Raw genomic sequence first — 12,477 nt, 5'->3', positions numbered from 1 at the left:
TTGTACTGGATTCTTCTGTGACCTCCTGGATAGGGTTCTCTATTTGTGGGAAATGTCTCTCACCGCAGTTTGAGGGTGTCTCGAAGCCTTTGAAATTGCTTTGTAGCCCTTTTCCAGACTGACAGGGATCAGTGACTTTGTTTCTCATCTGTTCTTGAGTTTCTTTAGATTGTGGCATGACACAGTTCATACTAGCACTTTAACCTGAATAGACAAGAAACAACCTTTTGAGGTTTAACTGACTTCTCAGCTACAACTGAGATAATTCATGATGTCTCAGCTTTTCTTTAATTCTATATTTAGGATAAATGCGGAAATGTTAATACAGCAGTTTCAGTTCACGGTGGGTTATGCTAGAAATGACTGATCCTTCAAAGTGGAGGACAAAAGTTCACAAAAGTTATTGTAATGCAAGCTCAATTTAATTATTCGGTAAACTGCAGTTTTGTGGGGCAATCATGGTAACCAGTTTGACCGAGGAATGCAGCTCAGATTTTGGGAAGTACCCCTCATATTTCTTTAAAACTGGAAAGAGGTCATTAATCAGCATATGTAGCTAATCTAAAGCATGATTAAAAAACTGCAAAGCTAATAAAAATGTGTTGCACTCACAGTTCATTGCACTTTTGCACCAAGAGAAAATGTCTCTCCTGTTTGTTTATTTATTTGACTCAACAATATGTCAGATATTTTTCCACTTTTACAATTGTGGCTGTACTTGAAAGCTTTTTCGGTGGGAGTGGGATAGCAAAGTGGCTTTAGCCAAATTTGCCACCCACCCTTGGCAAATTTGCACCCTGCCCATTGTGATATAACCTTTTAAAGTTCACCCAAAAAGCTTTTGTTCAACTTTTCTCCTTTGAGTACTGAGAAAGAAGATGACCATCCAGTGAACTAATACTTGCTCCTGTTATGCATCACAGTTATTAAAGCAGTGGAATCTGATATTGAAACTACGATATCTGCTCTTGATGTTTGCCAGGAAGAAAAAATGCATGATTTTAGATTCAAAACCTGAGACTTATAGTTTTGGTTTATTAATTTACTTTAAAAAAAAATATATTAAATGTGTTCTTTTTCTGCCTTAAAAAGTGTGGGGGAGTTAAAAAATGAAAAATGCTGGATAGTTTTTGTTTCTTACAGTATGAAGGTTAAAACTGTCGTACAAACAACAAACAAATCCTCTGATTTTGAAAAGGTCCAGTGGCAACCTCAGATTTGACTGATTTTACAGGGAGCGGCACAATGCTGTTCAAGTAACTTGCCTAAAAACTTTAATTTGTCACAATTTAGCTTTTGAACCAATGAATAAGTGTAAAATAGAAAGGTATTCTAAGAGCATGTTCACATGGTTGTCTCCTAGTTTTTCATGACAGTGACAGTAAATATCTACTGTACCACTTTATTTTTATACTTTATACTCTACTCTCAGATTTATTAGTTTTATATTCTACTGTCTAAAGCAAAAGAACATTTACTGTTACAATAACAGTAAATGTATGAAGAGATAAATGTGTTTAAATTTTTTGGACTTTGGATATTTTTGACAAATATTGATTCTACCTCCAAATTCAAAATTTGTAAAGAATCAATTAATTATTTTTTAAAAGCTTTCTGGGTTGTGTTGGGTTCTGCTCAGAGGAATGCAGCTTTCTCCAAAAGGTTTGAGCTGCACTTTATTAAAAGTGTTTGTATTTGAGCTGCTCGTTTGTTAGAATAGCAATCAGTTTTAATTTCTAATTCATTTTGTTGTTTTTCAATTGTAATGGTATTCATCATTGAACAAGAAAAAAATAATCCACCCTGTCTAAAAGAAAGTATCAAAACCTGGGTGTTAAAGAAGTGATGTAATGAGTCGCCATCTTGTGGTGGGTTTGATTTGTGATTAGATGTTTAATGTCAGGAAGATGGGTGCATGATCACTATGAGCAGATTGTTGCATTTACTTACTTGCTGTGAGATAAAATTACTGAGGAAAAGTTCTGAAGGAAAGAGGAGAAGTAAGTGTCTTCTCTGGAAGAGGAATTTCTCACCTTATCCATAATTAATGTTTTTTTTATTATGTTTGCAAATATTATGTCTCCAGATTCTTGAACTACTGAATGAGTTTGAATGGTGAGCTAACGATAATTAGAGTCTCTAACTAGTAAACTCTGCTGAATGGCACTGTGATAAAAATTATGGATGAAAGATGGGAGATTTTGAGAATGTGGATAGTTTAATTTTAGAATAGAGACTTTCATCTATAAACACTGGCAATCCGCCCTGTTTACCACTAAATGGTTGAGAGAATATTTTGTCATACTTGCAGATCTTTTGCTTTTTGTGGATTTGTGATGCAAACACAATTTATTTATCCTTTATGAGTGAATAACATCATCACAGGCATGACCAAAAGAAAAAAAAACAAGGAAAAAAACATTCTCAATTGTCAACAGTCTTTTGTCATTTTAAATTTGCCTTTTTGTATTTGATTTTTCTACATTTATTTGAAACATATCAGTTAAAGAGCGAATGTTCACAACTTAGACTTCAAATGCAGGAAATTTTATTAAAGCAATTTAGCGAGAGCAACGCAAAACCAAAAGCAAATAGTAAAAATCACAAAACCGTAATCAGCCTACTTCAGCTATACTGAACTAGTTAACCTTCTCTGAGCTAATGCTGATTTTGTTCTTGTCTTTTGTGAGGAGAGGTTTGAGAAAGGATGAGCATGTATGGATCCAAAGATGCACTTATCCCAGTGTTCCTAGTTGATGATAATTACTCAACAGGGAAGCAGCACATAATCCAATTTTTCATTTATATATTGATAAAACGTATTCTTCTATTTATCTTTTAATAAAGAACAAAAATGTTTTGTAATTAGAAAAAAAATTAAAAGACTATTTTGCCTCAGTCAAAATCAGCATCACTCAGACTTTAAGCTCAATTTAAGATGAATATGACATAAAAACACAAAGAAATCAATCAGAATCAGAGAAGAAAAGAAGACCAAATCAATCAGTGTCACCAACGAATGTGTTCTTAACACAGACTGCTACATATAAAATCATTTTTCTACTCAATGTGATTAATGGGAGTGATGAGGAGACGTGCAGAGTTTTTGCCATTGTCGTTATTACAGGGATTGAAGTATGGGTAGAGTTTCTCAGTGAAGGAGCAGCCAGTAAAGGAGTAGATAAGAGCTGCTGCATCTATATCATAAAAGGAAACCACACCCTCCTCGTAATCTACAAACACTCCCACCTTCTCAGGACCAGACGGACGACAGAGACAGACATCATGATCATCAAGAGCTTTGTAATCATTTCCATTTCTCAGCACTACAGTCCAGAATCCATCCTCGGGACTAAGAGTCATTATTTTCTTCCTGTCGATCGACTCTCTGGCCACTCCCAATTCCCAGTCAGTCTTTCCTTTAACTTGAGCCTCATAGTAAAATCTGCCTGAAGAGAAACTCTGCTTTCCTAAAACACAAACACAGTAAGAAAATCTCTCCGGGTTGTCTGGAAGATTCTGCTTTTCATCTCCATGATTCACTTGTTTTCCATCATCAGACAAGATGAGCTCAGGATGTGCTGTATCAGGATCAAGACTCACATCCACAGCATACTGCTGGACCCTCCTCAGCTCAGCCTCAAACAGCTTCTTCATTTCTATCCTCAGTGTCTCCTCCAGCTGAGCCACAGCTCTCATCACAGTCCCCTCATATGTTGGTGGCAGGACGAGGACCTCAGTCCAGTCCTTGGCAGGTGGAACAGCTTTCAGAGATGAGAAGCTTTGAATAAAGTGGAGGTGGTCTTCAGAGCATATTAGATTCTTCACCTCAGAGCTCCTCTTCTTTAGCTCTGAGATTTCCTGTTCCAGCTCTTTGCAGAGATCTTCAGCCTGTTTCTCTGTTGTTTCCTGTTTGTCTTCTATCTCCTTTATGACCTTCTTCAGGCCTTTCTCAATAAACTCCTTCAGAACAGTGAAGATCTGAACACCTTCTGTTTTCTGTTTGTCTGCAGCATCTTTACTCATCTTCACTGACTCATTGATCTCCTGAATCTTCTGTCGTCTGTTTTCGATCATTTCCTGAATTTCATCATCCATCTTTCTCAGCTCTGTCTTCTTTTCTTCAGATTCTTCTCTCAGAGGTACAAACTCATGAGACTTGTGGTCTAAAAAAGAGCAAAGCATGCAAACACTTGTCTGATCGGTCTTACAGAACAGCTCCAGATGTTTATCGTGCTTCGTACACATCCTGCCTTCCAGGTTCTCCACAGGCTCAATCAGCTGATGTCTTTTCAGACCTTTGATTGTCAGATGAGGTTCTAGGTGCGTCTCACAGTAGGAGGTCAGACACACCAGGCAGGACTTCAGGGCCCTCAGTCTGGTTCCAGTGCAGATGTCACAGGGAGCTTCTCCTGGTTTGGCAGCTTGTTGCTCTGAGCTGCTCCTCCTGGCTTTCTGTTGAGTTTCATCTCTGAACTGAGTAACCACCTCAGAGAACAAAGTGTTAACCTTCAACAGAGGTCTACAGTAGAAAGCCTCTTTGCACATGGGGCACTGACAAGGAACATTTCTATCCCAGTGCTGAGTGATACACTTCTTACAGAAGTTGTGTCCACATGGTGTGGTGACTGGATCAGCGAACACATCCAGACAGATGGAGCACAGAAACTGATCTTCAGATCGCAGCTTACTGGCAGCAAACATATCTGCACTCTGGGAACAAAAGTCAAAGCATGATAAGTTAAAGTCTAACGATTTTCTGTGAGTGGTTTAGAACTGTCGAAGTGGGATCATGGCAGCAATTTCAGATGAGGAAAAGAACTTGAAAAAATCTTCAAGGTATAACTATCTTATGTTGCATGGAGTCCAAAAATCACAGAATCACATCAAATAATTTAAGAGTAGAGTAATCCACTCAGAGACATCACCTGCACACTCACTTTATGTTTCTACATGTAGAGCTTACTCACTAAGTGCTGCCGTTCACTACAATCTCCTGACTGGAGGACTCACCCCGAGCTAGTTTTAGGATTTTTAGAACTGTGTTATATCAATCAGGTCTACGAAGTTAATCCCAGGACTTTATGTTTGTTTACAAGTTTAAATAAATTTCTCATGTTATCCTGCACTGTTTCAGATGAGAGTGTGACTATGTTTGGTTTCATAACCACTTCTTTAATTCTAGTCATAGTTTAGTCCATGGAAAATCATTCATCATCTCTCTTCAGCCGTTTTTTCCGGTAAAATATCTTTAATATATTTATAAAGCCATGCATATTCTTTTTTTTTACTTCACACTTCCTGCCTCTTAAGTAAGTGGGGGTGAATTGGAATTTGGCACTCTTAAAGTTTCAAGATTTTTGCAGCAACTTTTAACACTCATAACTTCATATGGATACAGGAGGAGACTGAAGCATGGCGTTTTCAGCATTGAAAAAATTACATTCAAATGAATTCTACACTGGTGTCATGATTTTTCTATAGCATACTTTGAGGATCAGTATTGTGGGATATCAGGATATTAATAAATTGCACCAGTTTAATGTTGGTGACGTAGAGAAACAGAAACAAGTATCGGTACCCTGTATTTTCGATGTGTTTTCTGATAATTCACTGGAGGAAACTTAAAAAAGGGAATTCTGGCTACATTTTGAAGGCTTATATCACCATGTGGTATAGGTGGTTGCTCAGTGTTTAAGGACAACACTTTCTCAGCATCTTTTCAACAGCAAATGTTGTAAAATCCAAAATATGCAATATAATTCCAAAAAATATCAATCAGGTCTGCTTGTCAAATGCAAACAAAACACTATGCATCATGTGTAAACTGACAGAAAAAAATATCACTTTAAGAGAAAAATTAGCTGATTTTGAATTTGAATTCAACAACATTTCTGAGACTTAAAAAAAGAAGGAGAAACATTCATGAGAGTTAAGTTGAATTTAATATACATAATTAAAACAAACCACTGTAAAAAATGTACTCTTAAAATTTTAGCACTTACAGTATAAGTGAAGTTTTGAGCTAGTGTGGCTCGTTCTGTACTCACCAGTATTTGAGTCACTTGCTTAGAAAGAAAAGACGAACACTGTTTGATTTTGAGACACAAATCCAGATCTTTCGGCTGTAGTACTGCTATTACTGCTATTACTCACACTAACATTAAGTTTCATTTCAAGAATTTGACGTTTAATTTCCTATTATTTCTCCAAATCTTCCTGCAGGTGTTTGTTAAGGTTTTGGTTCCTCTTTCAGGTCCACAGATGATTATAAAGTGCTAGAAAAATGAAGGTAACACTCGATCACAGCAGTATAAGAGAAACTCAGTTAAATTCATAAACTTTCAGTCCTATTGAGGAGATACTAAGACTGTTACACAAGAAGAGATGGGCAAGGATGAGTGTATAAACCCAGCAGTACCAAACTGTCAGAAACAGACTGTGAGGGCGGCATGAGGGACTGACGTCCTTTAGTGGGTCCTGTGCACAGCCGTGCAGCTTGATTGACATTTACTTGTGAACACTAGAACCAGCAGGTTGTCCAATGGTGTGCTGGTTGTCTTCACAGATGAAAGGAGGGTCACACTGAGGACATGCAACAGAAAGTCTGGACCTTCAATATCTTCCACCATGACCAGTTTGACAGTATGCTGAGTAGGCAGTTCACTGGTGATGAAAGCACTGATGAGAGAGGATGCTGCAATTTGCATCAATGGAAAATAAATTTGACAGTCGTCTGCATAATAATGGAAGCAAATATTATTTTTATGTAAAATTATTCCAAGTAGTAACAGGTACAAATAGAAAAGGACAGTTCCAAGAATAGAGCCTTGTGTAATCCCGCCAGAGGAGGGCAGCAGAGGTGTAGGTAAAGGTTCTATCAGAAAGGTGGGTCCTAAACCATTGGAGAGCTGAGCCAGTGATGCCCACCCACTGCTCCACCCTGGACAGGCGGATCTCAAGGAACACAGCGTTAAAAGGCAGCTGCTCAGTCCAAAAGCACAAGTAGCACACAGTCACCAGAAGCTATTGCTAAAAAATATAACATTAAAAAAGCCTTAATAAAACATACTGATTGCTTTGGTGAGTTTTTAGTCCTGGCTGGAACACTTCCAGAATTGCACATTCACCCAGGAAGGACTTCAGTTGGGTAAAGGCAATTTTTTGTAGGAGTTTAGAAAAGAAAGGTAGCCTGGAGACAGCCCCTGAAACAAAACAGAATGGTCAAGGCCTGTTTTTGTCAGCAAGAATTGCCCAAAAATATTTTTACAAAAGGTCAATGTACTGTTAATAATGGCAAGAATAAAAGGACCAAGGGTAGGAAAAACCTTCTTAAGGAGTTGAGGAGGAATAACATCAAAGGGGAATCCTGATGGGTTTATACTGGAAATGAACTGTTCTAATAAGGAGAGACAGGCTCAAAGTGGTCAACAAAAGCCAAACAGGGTGTTGAGATGGATGGATCATTTGAAAGCCCTAGTGCTTACAACTTTCTCCAAAAAAGTGAAGACATTTGTCACAAACTGAATTGGAAGTTTCCAGTCCTTCATCCCTCCATGTGAACAGTTTCATGAACAATAAGAACAGAATTTTTAACTTTGATTGTTTACAGTTTAAGTTAATGCTACTTGAGTTATTCTGACATGTCAGTGTGAAATGAAAGGTGTAAAAGTCCAGCAGCAAATTTGATTGGTGCATTTTCTTTTCGTAAACATCACAGTGCCTAACTTTTCCTTCCTTTGCAAATATTATGTCTCCAGATTCTTGAACTACTGAATGAGTTTGAATGGTGAGCTAACGATAATTAGAGTCTCTAACTAGTAAACTCTGCTGAATGGCACTGTGATAAAAATTATGGATGAAAGATGGGAGATTTTGAGAATGTGGATAGTTTAATTTTAGAATAGAGACTTTCATCTATAAACACTGGCAATCCGCCCTGTTTACCACTAAATGGTTGAGAGAATATTTTGTCATACTTGCAGATCTTTTGCTTTTTGTGGATTTGTGATGCAAACACAATTTATTTATCCTTTATGAGTGAATAACATCATCACAGGCATGACCAAAAGAAAAAAAAACAAGGAAAAAAACATTCTCAATTGTCAACAGTCTTTTGTCATTTTAAATTTGCCTTTTTGTATTTGATTTTTCTACATTTATTTGAAACATATCAGTTAAAGAGCGAATGTTCACAACTTAGACTTCAAATGCAGGAAATTTTATTAAAGCAATTTAGCGAGAGCAACGCAAAACCAAAAGCAAATAGTAAAAATCACAAAACCGTAATCAGCCTACTTCAGCTATACTGAACTAGTTAACCTTCTCTGAGCTAATGCTGATTTTGTTCTTGTCTTTTGTGAGGAGAGGTTTGAGAAAGGATGAGCATGTATGGATCCAAAGATGCACTTATCCCAGTGTTCCTAGTTGATGATAATTACTCAACAGGGAAGCAGCACATAATCCAATTTTTCATTTATATATTGATAAAACGTATTCTTCTATTTATCTTTTAATAAAGAACAAAAATGTTTTGTAATTAGAAAAAAAATTAAAAGACTATTTTGCCTCAGTCAAAATCAGCATCACTCAGACTTTAAGCTCAATTTAAGATGAATATGACATAAAAACACAAAGAAATCAATCAGAATCAGAGAAGAAAAGAAGACCAAATCAATCAGTGTCACCAACGAATGTGTTCTTAACACAGACTGCTACATATAAAATCATTTTTCTACTCAATGTGATTAATGGGAGTGATGAGGAGACGTGCAGAGTTTTTGCCATTGTCGTTATTACAGGGATTGAAGTATGGGTAGAGTTTCTCAGTGAAGGAGCAGCCAGTAAAGGAGTAGATAAGAGCTGCTGCATCTATATCATAAAAGGAAACCACACCCTCCTCGTAATCTACAAACACTCCCACCTTCTCAGGACCAGACGGACGACAGAGACAGACATCATGATCATCAAGAGCTTTGTAATCATTTCCATTTCTCAGCACTACAGTCCAGAATCCATCCTCGGGACTAAGAGTCATTATTTTCTTCCTGTCGATCGACTCTCTGGCCACTCCCAATTCCCAGTCAGTCTTTCCTTTAACTTGAGCCTCATAATAAAATCTGCCTGAAGAGAAACTCTGCTTTCCTAAAACACAAACACAGTAAGAAAATCTCTCCGGGTTGTCTGGAAGATTCTGCTTTTCATCTCCATGATTCACTTGTTTTCCATCATCAGACAAGATGAGCTCAGGATGTGCTGTATCAGGATCAAGACTCACATCCACAGCATACTGCTGGACCCTCCTCAGCTCAGCCTCAAACAGCTTCTTCATTTCTATCCTCAGTGTCTCCTCCAGCTGAGCCACAGCTCTCATCACAGTCCCCTCATATGTTGGTGGCAGGACGAGGACCTCAGTCCAGTCCTTGGCAGGTGGAACAGCTTTCAGAGATGAGAAGCTTTGAATAAAGTGGAGGTGGTCTTCAGAGCATATTAGATTCTTCACCTCAGAGCTCCTCTTCTTTAGCTCTGAGATTTCCTGTTCCAGCTCTTTGCAGAGATCTTCAGCCTGTTTCTCTGTTGTTTCCTGTTTGTCTTCTATCTCCTTTATGACCTTCTTCAGGCCTTTCTCAATAAACTCCTTCAGAACAGTGAAGATCTGAACACCTTCTGTTTTCTGTTTGTCTGCAGCATCTTTACTCATCTTCACTGACTCATTGATCTCCTGAATCTTCTGTCGTCTGTTTTCGATCATTTCCTGAATTTCATCATCCATCTTTCTCAGCTCTGTCTTCTTTTCTTCAGATTCTTCTCTCAGAGGTACAAACTCATGAGACTTGTGGTCTAAAAAAGAGCAAAGCATGCAAACACTTGTCTGATCGGTCTTACAGAACAGCTCCAGATGTTTATCGTGCTTCGTACACATCCTGCCTTCCAGGTTCTCCACAGGCTCAATCAGCTGATGTCTTTTCAGACCTTTGATTGTCAGATGAGGTTCTAGGTGCGTCTCACAGTAGGAGGTCAGACACACCAGGCAGGACTTCAGGGCCCTCAGTCTGGTTCCAGTGCAGATGTCACAGGGAGCTTCTCCTGGTTTGGCAGCTTGTTGCTCTGAGCTGCTCCTCCTGGCTTTCTGTTGAGTTTCATCTCTGAACTGAGTAACCACCTCAGAGAACAAAGTGTTAACCTTCAACAGAGGTCTACAGTAGAAAGCCTCTTTGCACATGGGGCACTGACAAGGAACATTTCTATCCCAGTGCTGAGTGATACACTTCTTACAGAAGTTGTGTCCACATGGTGTGGTGACTGGATCAGCGAACACATCCAGACAGATGGAGCACAGAAACTGATCTTCAGATCGCAGCTTACTGGCAGCAAACATATCTGCACTCTGGGAACAAAAGTCAAAGCATGATAAGTTAAAGTCTAACGATTTTCTGTGAGTGGTTTAGAACTGTCGAAGTGGGATCATGACAGCAATTTCAGATGAGGAAAAGAACTTGAAAAAATCTTCAAGGTATAACTATCTTATGTTGCATGGAGTCCAAAAATCACAGAATCACATCAAATAATTTAAGAGTAGAGTAATCCACTCAGAGACATCACCTGCACACTCACTTTATGTTTCTACATGTAGAGCTTACTCACTAAGTGCTGCCGTTCACTACAATCTCCTGACTGGAGGACTCACCCCGAGCTAGTTTTAGGATTTTTAGAACTGTGTTATATCAATCAGGTCTACGAAGTTAATCCCAGGACTTTATGTTTGTTTACAAGTTTAAATAAATTTCTCATGTTATCCTGCACTGTTTCAGATGAGAGTGTGACTATGTTTGGTTTCATAACCACTTCTTTAATTCTAGTCATAGTTTAGTCCATGGAAAATCATTCATCATCTCTCTTCAGCCGTTTTTTCCGGTAAAATATCTTTAATATATTTATAAAGCCATGCATATTCTTTTTTTTTACTTCACACTTCCTGCCTCTTAAGTAAGTGGGGGTGAATTGGAATTTGGCACTCTTAAAGTTTCAAGATTTTTGCAGCAACTTTTAACACTCATAACTTCATATGGATACAGGAGGAGACTGAAGCATGGCGTTTTCAGCATTGAAAAAATTACATTCAAATGAATTCTACACTGGTGTCATGATTTTTCTATAGCATACTTTGAGGATCAGTATTGTGGGATATCAGGATATTAATAAATTGCACCAGTTTAATGTTGGTGACGTAGAGAAACAGAAACAAGTATCGGTACCCTGTATTTTCGATGTGTTTTCTGATAATTCACTGGAGGAAACTTAAAAAAGGGAATTCTGGCTACATTTTGAAGGCTTATATCACCATGTGGTATAGGTGGTTGCTCAGTGTTTAAGGACAACACTTTCTCAGCATCTTTTCAACAGCAAATGTTGTAAAATCCAAAATATGCAATATAATTCCAAAAAATATAAATCAGGTCTGCTTGTCAAATGCAAACAAAACACTATGCATCATGTGTAAACTGACAGAAAAAAGTATCACTTTAAGAGAAAAATTAGCTGATTTTGAATTTGAATTCAACAACATTTCTGAGACTTAAAAAAAGAAGGAGAAACATTCATGAGAGTTAAGTTGAATTTAATATACATAATTAAAACAAACCACTGTAAAAAATGTACTCTTAAAATTTTAGCACTTACAGTATAAGTGAAGTTTTGAGCTAGTGTGGCTCGTTCTGTACTCACCAGTATTTGAGTCACTTGCTTAGAAAGAAAAGACGAACACTGTTTGATTTTGAGACACAAATCCAGATCTTTCGGCTGTAGTACTGCTATTACTGCTATTACTCACACTAACATTAAGTTTCATTTCAAGAATTTGACGTTTAATTTCCTATTATTTCTCCAAATCTTCCTGCAGGTGTTTGTTAAGGTTTTGGTTCCTCTTTCAGGTCCACAGATGATTATAAAGTGCTAGAAAAATGAAGGTAACACTCGATCACAGCAGTATAAGAGAAACTCAGTTAAATTCATAAACTTTCAGTCCTATTGAGGAGATACTAAGACTGTTACACAAGAAGAGATGGGCAAGGATGAGTGTATAAACCCAGCAGTACCAAACTGTCAGAAACAGACTGTGAGGGCGGCATGAGGGACTGACGTCCTTTAGTGGGTCCTGTGCACAGCCGTGCAGCTTGATTGACATTTACTTGTGAACACTAGAACCAGCAGGTTGTCCAATGGTGTGCTGGTTGTCTTCACAGATGAAAGGAGGGTCACACTGAGGACATGCAACAGAAAGTCTGGACCTTCAATATCTTCCACCATGACCAGTTTGACAGTATGCTGAGTAGGCAGTTCACTGGTGATGAAAGCACTGATGAGAGAGGATGCTGCAATTTGCATCAATGGAAAATAAATTTGACAGTCGTCTGCATAATAATGGAAGCAAATATTATTTTTATGTAAAATTATTCCAAGTAGTAACAGGTACAAATA

At 37.9% G+C, this 12,477-nt stretch overlaps 2 protein-coding genes across 10 annotated transcripts; both read right to left on the bottom strand.

Annotated features, from left to right (window-relative positions):
• Positions 1-3,050: 3,050 nt before the first annotated feature.
• On the bottom strand, positions 3,051-4,704 carry LOC146385272 (nuclear factor 7, ovary-like). Of its 5 annotated transcripts, none has more exons than XM_084930907.1 (2): positions 4,023-4,704; positions 3,051-3,899 (listed from the first exon to the last, which is right to left on the bottom strand). In XM_084930907.1, the coding sequence occupies exons 1-2, from the start codon at positions 4,702-4,704 to the stop codon at positions 3,061-3,063; spliced, it is 1,521 nt and encodes a 506-aa protein (XP_084787033.1). In that variant the 3' UTR covers positions 3,051-3,060. The 5 variants fall into 5 exon arrangements, with proteins under 5 accessions (XP_084787033.1, XP_084787034.1, XP_084787035.1 ...); XM_084930908.1 differs by having other exon boundaries at positions 3,051-4,098; positions 4,423-4,704; XM_084930909.1 differs by having other exon boundaries at positions 3,051-4,107; positions 4,453-4,704.
• A 4,020-nt stretch (positions 4,705-8,724) lies between these two features.
• Positions 8,725-10,378, bottom strand: LOC146385271 (nuclear factor 7, ovary-like). Of its 5 annotated transcripts, none has more exons than XM_084930901.1 (2): positions 9,697-10,378; positions 8,725-9,573 (listed from the first exon to the last, which is right to left on the bottom strand). In XM_084930901.1, the coding sequence occupies exons 1-2, from the start codon at positions 10,376-10,378 to the stop codon at positions 8,735-8,737; spliced, it is 1,521 nt and encodes a 506-aa protein (XP_084787027.1). In that variant the 3' UTR covers positions 8,725-8,734. The 5 variants fall into 5 exon arrangements, with proteins under 5 accessions (XP_084787027.1, XP_084787028.1, XP_084787029.1 ...); XM_084930902.1 differs by having other exon boundaries at positions 8,725-9,772; positions 10,097-10,378; XM_084930903.1 differs by having other exon boundaries at positions 8,725-9,781; positions 10,127-10,378.
• Positions 10,379-12,477: the final 2,099 nt, after the last annotated feature.

This window comes from Perissodus microlepis, chromosome 6, assembly GCF_051167445.1.
Source record: "Perissodus microlepis isolate ML-2025 ecotype Zambia chromosome 6, ASM5116744v1, whole genome shotgun sequence".
Classification (NCBI taxonomy): Eukaryota; Metazoa; Chordata; class Actinopteri; order Cichliformes; family Cichlidae; genus Perissodus; species Perissodus microlepis.
This window is presented reverse-complemented; position numbering and strand designations above follow the sequence as displayed.